Raw genomic sequence first — 10047 nt, 5'->3', positions numbered from 1 at the left:
GTATGCTGGCACCAAAAGGACACTTAAAAAAATATTTCAGAGAAATTAAGCTTTTTCCTATTTATTTTTTATTTATAATGTATTTGGCTGTGTTGAGTCCTAGCTGCGGCTGGAGGGGTCTTTGATCTTCTTTGCCACTTCTTTGCATGAGGACTCTAGTTGCGACATGTGGGATCTACATCTCTGACTCAGGCCTTCTGCATTGGGAGCGTGAAGTCTTAGCCACCAGACCACCAGGAAGTCCCAGTAGACACTTTTTTAATGCTCTCTCATTCCAAAGCTACTTGTTATTCAAACCCCTAATTCTAATACACCAAATGAAGAAAGGGATAATACAGTGCTTCATACAGATGCTGAGCCTATAAAAGCCCACTTAATGAGCATTTTACAATGTACTGCAAATGTACTCTCACTTGAGCCCCTGAAACTCTGGTATTAAGCCAATTTTAGAGAATGTGACTTGTTCTATGAGGTCACCAAGTAGAAGGGCCTAAGTCAACCCCAGGTATACGCCCACATGCTCTTTCCACGTCACTACCTCTTTCATTCTAGGAAAATATTTTGCTGAATTGTTACACAGAAAGGAGTTGTAAATGACTTTGTCTCTATCCATAAAGGCCACCAGCTTACTGAGATGCAACATCTGGTCCCAAGGATGAAAACATTTAAGTCCCCTCTTAACAGTCAAAAAGACTCATTTGTTTTCCCTCTCCTGATTCTAAGCTGTAGACTCATGCTGGTCTAGTTTCAATGCAAGACAAAAATCCCTCTGACCTTAGGGCAAAAGGCCAACATACCTAGTGAATCATTCCCTGTGCCCTTTTCTGTACAGTCATGGTTCCCCCAGGGAGAGGCCAGATCAGACAGACTCTTACATTTTATTGTCAGAGGTTCATTTTCCTTGGATTCACTGCTTCAACCCTATTTGGGTACCCAACACACACCATCTTGCCTTGGACATAAACGGCATTAACACTACGAACTCAGGGGTCTTAGGCATTTAGGAAAATAGGCAAAGAAGCCCACTGGTGAACCCAGGGAATAGGCTGGGGGACTGGACAAGAGTGAATTGTCTATGGTCATTTAGGTCCTTGGGCAATGCAGTCTTGGCCTCTTTTAGGAACTGAATTAGATAGGTGCAGAATGGAGCATTCTGAGAACACTGCTGAGGATAGGAGGTAACAAATGAATAATTCACTCAACAGCACTTCACTCACTTTATGGTAACGAAGAGAAAAATAAAGAATCAGATAATGGGAGCTCTGAGAGGTATATGTGAAAGTCAGAAAACTGCAGACCATAATGCAGACTTGAGGTCAAGAAGCAAATGAAATTTTGAGTTGTGAAGGATAGAGCTGGATTCATTTAAAAAAAAAAAAAAAAAAAGATGCACACTAAATGGTGCATCTCCATCTCCTTAAGGTAACATGGAGAGGCAACTTGAATCTTTCAGGAAGAGCAACACACCATGCCTTAAATAGAATGAGTTAAAAAAATTTTTTTTTTATTTGGCTATGTCAAGTCTTAGTTGCAGCACACGGGATTTTTTGTTGCACCACACACTCCCTAGCTGCGGCACACAGGCTTAGCTGCCTTGCGGCATGTGGGATCTCAGTTCTGTGACCAGGGATGGAATCCATGATCCCTGCATTGCAAGGCAGATTCTTAACCACTGATCCCCAGGGAAGGCCCCATATGCCTTAAGTAGAGTAAAAGCACTTGCAGGGGAACTGCCTTCACTAAGGCAATGATTTTTCATCTCTAACCAATTAACTGGATGTTCTAGGGTGACAGTGATAGATACTGCTGACCTGGCCACGTGGAGACGGCATGTATAATGGCTCTGCTCCCACATTTCCTTTATCACTCTCCTGATTTAGGACAGTACTGTACCTGGAACCTGTTTAAGGAACAGCACATTTGCTGGGGAGCAACTAGGTGGCCGCTGCTTTAATACCCAGAGACTATAAACTATATACATGTAGACAGCTGTGTTTTCCTGCAAAATCCATTGTGTTCAGCATGTGTGATTTATAACCTTCTACTTAAGAAAAAAAGTGACTAGAAAGAAAAGCATTTTATTCTAATCAAGTCACAAACAATATCAGAAAAGCACGCTTAAGAGGCCACAACCGCCTCTTCTGCCCAATCCCAAACTCAATACCATCTCAGTGAACTTCTATATAGTGACAATGCCCTCTTCCACCGCAATCGTGAAGCACAAAAGCTATTAATGATTAAGGAGAGTTTTAACGGGTGGTCTCACACTTCACATCTTCACTACTAATTATACTTTAAATGCTAAATCAACATGGTCACGAGAGGTGATTTTTCATGTCTTCAACTGGAACTTCTTGATTAAGCTAATCCTGCAAATAGAAAAGGTTTGTTAGAACAGCACTAGCTACATATTCTCAACAAAGCCCAAGTCCTCCAAAATGATGAAAGGAGGGATGAAATCCAAGGTTATTAGTTCCTTTCATAAGAAACCGTTTAAGGCATCTTGAAGTGAAGTGAAAGTCGCTCAGTCATGTCCGACTCTTTGTGACCCCATGGACTATACAGTCCACGGAATTCTCCAGGCTAGAATACTGGAGTGGGTAGTCATTCCCTTCTCCAGGGGATCTTCCCAACCCAGGGATCAAACCCAAGTCTCCCGAATCGCAGACGGATTCTTTACCAGCTGAGCCAACAGGGAAGTCCAAGAATACTGGAGTGGGTAGCCCATTCCTTCTCCAGGGGATCTTCCCGACCCAGAAATAGAACCAGGGTCTCCTGCATTGCAGGAGGATTCTTTATCAGCTGAGCTATCAGGGAAGCCCTAGGCATCTTGCCACAACCAAACTTCAACTCTATACTTGTCACAAGTGAAAAAAGAGAGGGTGTATGTCCTTCTCTGCACAGAGTACTGAAGCAGAAGTATAGTCACTTTGGTATTAGATGGAGCTTCACCATAGACTTCTGATAAAACTTGGCCATTAAATCTCTTAATTCCACAGTTCAACCACCTGAAAAAATTAACTTCTGCCATATTTCCTGCCATAAATGAAGGAAGGAAAATGAAAACAAGCATTTTTAATAAATGGTGAATTCCTAGGTTGACAGGAGGAAATTACAAAAAAAGGCGGGGGGGGGGGCGGGGCGGGGAGGAGGAGGAGAATAAGTTGACTGCCAACATTCCAAAGAGCATAAAGCTCAAAGTCCCACAGAGGGATCTAATAAACTTGTCTCTCCCAAACGGGGTGTGTAGACTGACAATGCTCCATCAAATCTTGTGCACATTTCTGGACTCTGGTGAAATTAGCACTAAGGCTATGCAATAGCCACAGTAAGATCCTGGCACACTAATCTCTATCTGCTTAAGGAAGAATTAGACTAAGAACATAACTGGCAAAAGGTAAGATAATGACTAGAAATCTCTGGACTAGCTCCTTGTTAAGATTATTTTTAGAGTAAACAAAATCTCCTCCAATTTGTCAGTTGGATTTATCAAACACAGACTCCGTAAGTTTTACAGGGTCCAGAAGTACCATTCAGTGAATTAAACAGATGCAAGTTTGGTCATGGACTGGGAGGTCACCTACCGTTGGCCAATCTGCACTGTTTCAGCACCTCGCTGAAACCCTCGCAAAGTTTAAGGTCACCCTGGCTCTGGGCACACTCCAAAAACTGTTTCACCTCATAGAAGCAGGGGCCATTCTGCTGCAGTTGTGCCGGCTGGGTTCCCTGAGGCTCCTGCAAACACGCAACATTTAGGACTATTAAAAAAGGAAATCAGACTTATGCCCCAGCAAAGAGAAACAGCCACTCTTTGAGGTTAACTGGGGGAACAGAACTAGAACCAGAGGCAAATTAAGTTCCTATTTCATAACATGAAACACGAAGAAATTTAAAGGCAGAAAGAAATGAGCTGTAACTAAAATTCCAGTCGTAATCAGAAAGACTCATGAATCAAGATGTAATGCAAAGTGGTTATTTGGGCATCTAAAGATCAATGGTTCAGTCATGTTTCATGAAGGAAAAAAATGGGATTACTACAGAAAAATAGAGGAACGAGAGCTTTTAGTACACCAGAAATACAACGAAGTATATGCCCACTCTCCCTAGAGGAGAAAATTCACATGTCAGAAAGAAGGGCAGTGGCAAATATTAGGAAAGATATCAGACAGCATTAGAGTCACAAAACAGATTTCTAAACACTTAACTAAGTTTGAGCCTGGATGAGTTAAGAGTGACCAGGAAAAAATACATATATTTATATTCATTCATTAATTTATGCCAGGCCACCTGGCTTGTGGGATCTTAGTTATCCAACCAGGGACTCAACCAGAGCCCATGGCTGTGAAACAGCTAAGTCTTAACCACTGGACCACCAGGGAACTCCCCAAAACATTTAAAATAAGGGGAAAGGGGCTGCTTGACAGTGCGTCAGGATGAACTGCTACAATTCTACACCTTGGGAAGAAATACCATGTGTACAGGATTCCCTGATGCTGGCCTAAGGAACGTACTAACTCAACTGCCAAATGTGGCTCTTGATAAACCATTTTCCCCATGTGGAGATAGTGCCAACACATAAGAACCTACAAACAACTAGATTCTCTCATAAAACACACCACCAAAGGGAATGCTGCCCCAAGTCTTACCTGGTAAGTGATGTCAGGCCTTGAGGGTTCAGCACTGCTTCCTCCACTGAAGCCCCCAGTGATGGCGTGACCCAGAGTGTGGCCGACGGCAGAACCCACAGCCACACCAGCAGCAGTGGTTGCCATCTGGGCCATCAGACCTGGCTGCCGGGGAGCAGCAGCAGGGGAGCCGACGGCAGACGGTGGCGCCATTGCTGGTGGCTGAGCTGTGGGTGCTGGCCTGGGCGCTGCTCTCATCTGAGGCGCGCGGCTGTGAAAGAAAGGACAAAAAGTAGTTTAAGTTCCCATTCCCAGCCAGGTTTGGAAACTGTCAACTTACACAAACAACCCTGTATATTAAAATAAACCTCAGGGTGCCGGGAGCCGGTGAGGCATTCCACTCGTGACAAAGGTCATGAGGAAGGAGGCTCGGGATACGCAAAGGCGGGATCGAGCCTCAGGAGTCCGCCTGGATATTCTCGAGCATTTTCCCCCCCAAAAAACCAGAGTCTGCCTACTTTATTGCTTTGTGCTCTCACCTCTAACTTCACTGGGGGCTGTCCCCTACCACCATCTCACTCTCTCTGTCAAAGAGTTAACTTACAGCTCCAATTAATAAAGTTCCTGGGCAATTAGGAGTGTTTAAATCCAAACCCCTCAGATGGCTCTCTAACTCACCTGACAAGTTTACCCGGACTCCTACAGCTATGCATACGATTGTTTACAGTCTCCCAGCCTCGAGAGGCACAGGAAGCTTAAGATATTCAAATAGCTTAGAACCTCTCAGAGAGTTAGAAACTGTCAGAATAAGACTAGTAAGGGATTTCATTGATGAGTCAATGCTTGCTGCCAAGTTTTCACATCCCCTGAATTGTATCCTTGAATATGTATTAATTAATAGTTGGTATGTAGAAAAAATAAGTAGTGGCCTTGGTGTTAGTAACTTTAGACCCTTAAGGTAATAAATTCTTTCCTTTGTTGTAAACCCATTACACATCCGCCCTATAGGAATGCAATTTTATCTTTGGAAGATGGCGCCAAACCTTAAAATAATTACTCTTAGAGAAAATAAGTCTTTGTTGATAAGTCCTTGTCAAGAGTCATAAAATGTTAATAGGCCTTCTGGCCAGAAGATGATGTAAATCACCTAAACCATTTGTATACGATAAATTTGCAGGAAAGAAACCCTGGTTTTTGATAAGAATCAAAGACTGCTGACTTTGCATCCCCTATTATCCTCTATGTGTAACTTAGGGTATAAAAGCCCCTGTTAAAAATAAAGCTACGGGCCTTGCTCACCAGCGCTTGGTCTCCCTATGTCATTCTTTCCTTTAACTTCCGGCTGAAGTCTCCACCTGGAGCGTGGATATCCTCTGCGACCACTTATTTGCCTGGGCTTCTAAGACCCACTTGAGAAGGTGTCTAAGGTGGGGCACCTTCCGCTATTCGAGAGGGCGCCTGCGGCCTCCGTGGTCAGAGCTAACCTGGTGTCACGGGTTATATTGATTTTCCGCGTAAACCAAGCTACTCAGCCTCTTTTCTCCACTGAATTTTCCTACTGAGCTATCCTCATTCTATTACTCTTTATATCTCTAATTACCATTTGAATAGGTCGCCGATGCCGTCTCCCCTTTGAATACCCTGGATCAGCCGGGGCTGGTCCCCGGCATCAGGGTTTTAAATTATCAAACACAAATATGATACACATACAAGAAAACTTCACAGCACATAATTCCCTAAGCTATTTACATCATTTCCTCTCTTGAACCTTTTGTTAAGGTTGTAATCACTGGATATAAACTTCTCTTCCCTGCTTTTTTGCAACCATCTCCATGTATTCACAAAGTCTATAGTATCTTTAAGAACACAGTTCTCCCAAAATTTCATAAAATTCGATATAACTGTTCATGAGACAAAACTCTCTGCCTTTATGGAGCTGACATTCTATTGAGGGATCAAGTGAATGTTAAGGGAAAAATACTACGAGAGGAAGGGCATGTTCTGGGATGTTGCAATTTTAGGACTGTCAAGGGAGGTAACAACTGAGTAAAAACGGACAGTCGTCTAGAGAAATAAACTAGTCCAATTCCTTCATTTCAGATTAGAAAACTGAAACCCAGCAAGTGGAACTGACTTGCCTCGACTGTTGTACCTACACTAGTATCAGTGATTTCCCATCTGCAGGACATCTGGATATCTTTAAAATTTCACTAAAATGTCCAGTGGCAACCCACACCAGTATTCGTGCCTGGAGAATCCAACGGACAGAGCAGCCTGGCAGGCAACAGGCCACGGGGTCGCAAGAATGGGACACAACTTAGGGACTAAACCACTACCCAATATGTCCAGTACTGCTCTAAAAAGCTTTCACATAGATTATACTCTATGTCCATTTTTTAGATTGTTTCCTTGGGTGCTCTTCCTTTAGTTAAGGCTAGGTCAAAAGTTTATGACTTCTAATCAGGTGGTATCCAGTATCTGGTCTAATTTCACCAAACAAATGTGGTTTCCCCTCCTTTGGATAGCAGCATCTTTCCATTACTGAACTCCTTCTCTACACTCCTAACACAGTTTGAACACAATTCACCTTAGTCTAGAGAAGCAATGTGGTACTGTGCTAAACGTTCTGAAGCTGTCACCAGAAAACTCTGAGACCTGGCTTCTCTATACATACAGAAGGACAGCAGTGAGCGGTCCTGAAGAGAGATCTTAGCTCCCTGTCCAGGGATTGAACGTGTCCAGGGTAATCAGGAATGAATTTTCATCCAGGATGAAAATCAGGAATCCTAACCACTAGACCACCAGGAGAAGACTCTTGAGAGTCCCTTGGACTGCAAGGAGATCCAACCAGTCCATCCTAAAGGAAATCAGTCCTGAATATTCAGTGGAAGAACTGATGCTGAAGCTGAAACTCCAATACTTTGGCCACGTGATGGCCAAATGAGAACCAACTTATTTGAAAAGACCCTGATGCTGGGAAAGATTGAAGGTGGGAGGAGAAGGGGACAACAGAGGATGAGATGGTTGGATGGCATCAGGGACTCAATGGACATGAGTTTGAGAAAACTCCGGGAGTTGATGATGGACAGGGAGGCCTGGAGTGCTGCAGTCCATGGGATCACAAAGACTTGGACACGACTGAGCGACTGAATTGAACTGAGACCACCAGGGACTGGAGGCTAGATGCAGTTCCTGGCTCTTCCCCTGTTTGAAAGCAAAAATGTTTCCAGGAAGCAAAAACTATAAAAACAGGTAAAAAGTTTAACTTAAAAGTCAGAAACTAGGCAGAAATACACACCCAGAGAGGAGTGCCAGCATCCTGAATGACACGCTCAGTAAAGAGGTGATTTAAATCACTTATACAGGACAGTCCTTCAGGGTCTTTGTTTACATTTGGCCAATTACCTTGTCCCTTTTCACACAGTGACTATTCCTAGAACCCTCCCCAAGATGCACGTGCAACTTTTTGCTAAGATGGTTCCCATCGTGGAGGCCTGTGGTATATTCCACACTTATCATGGGGTGGCGCACCCTCCCTTTCTGACCCCCACGGAGCCTTCCTGCCCATGTGCAGAGAGGGACGTTTTCCTTGACCTCAGGAGTGGACACCTTATCTCTTCACTTCAGCAGAGCTCAGCTTCTGCCACTAGCTTTGTCCTTAGTATCAGGGCGAGAACAAAGCTTCAGTTTTACTCCGCTTGACAAATACCAGCTGCCTGGCCCAGGGGCCCATCTATTTCCTACCTCTACATGACCTTGGACAAGTCCCTTATTCTGCTTCTCCAGTTTCCTTGTTCCTGTAACAGGAAAACACCTACCTTCGGAGGCTATCAGGAGGTGCAACTGACAGTAAATTTTACAAGTATCTTATGAACCGGAAAACGTCATGCACACGTGAGACCTTAGCCACTGTATACTGGGCTGAGCCCTTGGAACGCTCACTGCTTATGGAAGGTGCTCAAAGGTTATTTACTTGAACTGAGGTACGATCATTTTCCTGTTTATACCATCTGTTTTCTACTTTTTTTTTTGGTTGTTGTTATTGTTGCTGTTTTTGACGTTTCAGCCAGATTACACTTACAAATATCCACTTTCTAGAACTGGCATGTTTTAACACAAAATGGACTCTAAAATATGTTAAGAAATAACTCATGGACATTCGAAATTAGGAAGTTTGCACTAACGGGAAAGCTACCCAAAGCCCCATAACCAGTTTGCGGCGACCGGAGAAAGGCCCACGCCGCCCCAGGCTTCAGACGCCCCCGCCCGTAGACGCCCCGCCGTCCCAAGGCAAAGCACAGCGTCCCTCTGTGACACAGCACGGGCAGGACCCCAAACCCCGACGTAGTCTCACCTGGCAGGAGGAGCCACGCGGGAAGTGCGGCTTCGGCTTCCACGAGGCATCTTGACTGCACTGCTAAGCGACGTCAACAGGCGGGAGACTCTGAGACCCTGGCGGATTCTGCGAAGCGCGAGAGCGGAAGTTGAGAGGCCGGGCTGGTCTTAGCGCGCGGCCAATCAGCGCACAGGGCTTCCGCTCTCCGACTTCTCCGCGGGTTTGAAGGTCACAGGAAGAGCAGGACGTCACGGCTGCGCCTCGTCGCATGCAGTTGACGTCAGACGCTCGGGGCCAGGACTGTTTAGAAAATCGGAGGTGGCCGTGGGTGTGGAAATTCTGTCCGAGCCTTAGCGCGACTCACAACCGTTTCCTAGGGCACAAGGACCGTCGCTTCTACCTTCAAACGTTTGCTTATTAATGTGGTAGGTCAGCTTCAACCTTGAGAGAGTGAGTCAGACCTCTGGCGAGAGTGAGTCAGACCTCTGGCGTGGTTGTTCCTGGACCTTGGGTCAGTTACTTAACCTTTCTCACCATTAAGTTACTTATTTGAGTATTTCTTGAAGCACAGTGTGGGCACATAATAAGACTGAAATGAAGAAAATGGACAATTTTAGGGATCTACAGAGCCGAGTTGGTTCTACTTGTGTTTTGTCTGTTCATCCAGTAAACAAAAGTTAAATTCAGACAGTAATAATGCCTTACTTTTATGTATTTCACACATTTCCGAACCCCTTCATGTGTATTATAGAACTTGTGCCCGTAAGTGGAATGATATTCGTTCACTGATAATGAAATAAGGTGTTCTGAATGATTTCCCAAGTGCTATCTAGGTTTAGAGCAGGAAACAAAACTACCTTCAAGGAGTTTAAATTCATAGAGGCGAGACACAAACACCTACATTAATTAGATGGTGATGATAGGAAGCAAAAGCAGGATAAGCGAGGTGTAGAGAGTTAGGGGTCCGAGAGGGCAGGAGGTTTTTTTTGAAGGGGCAGTATTTGAACGGAGTCCTTAAGGAAGTGGGGAGGCAAGCCACCCCAAGGGTAAGAGCTTTCCTTACAGTGAGAACAGCAATTGCAAAGG

General features: G+C 44.5%; 1 protein-coding gene across 1 annotated transcript; it reads right to left on the bottom strand.

The window, feature by feature from the left end:
- Positions 1 to 2062: 2062 nt before the first annotated feature.
- CHCHD2 (coiled-coil-helix-coiled-coil-helix domain containing 2) lies at positions 2063 to 9104 on the bottom strand. Its single transcript, XM_086374767.1, has 4 exons — positions 8980 to 9104; positions 4647 to 4896; positions 3585 to 3735; positions 2063 to 2369 (listed from the first exon to the last, which is right to left on the bottom strand). The coding sequence occupies exons 1-4, from the start codon at positions 9027 to 9029 to the stop codon at positions 2359 to 2361; spliced, it is 462 nt and encodes a 153-aa protein (XP_086230893.1). The 5' UTR covers positions 9030 to 9104; the 3' UTR covers positions 2063 to 2358.
- Between the last annotated feature and the right edge of the window lie 943 nt (positions 9105 to 10047).

The sequence above is a fragment of the Bos grunniens genome, chromosome 25 (assembly GCF_055505025.1).
Source record: "Bos grunniens cultivar Pamir isolate PY7600 chromosome 25, Bosgru_T2T1.0, whole genome shotgun sequence".
Lineage (NCBI taxonomy): Eukaryota > Metazoa > Chordata > Mammalia > Artiodactyla > Bovidae > Bos > Bos grunniens.
This window is presented reverse-complemented; position numbering and strand designations above follow the sequence as displayed.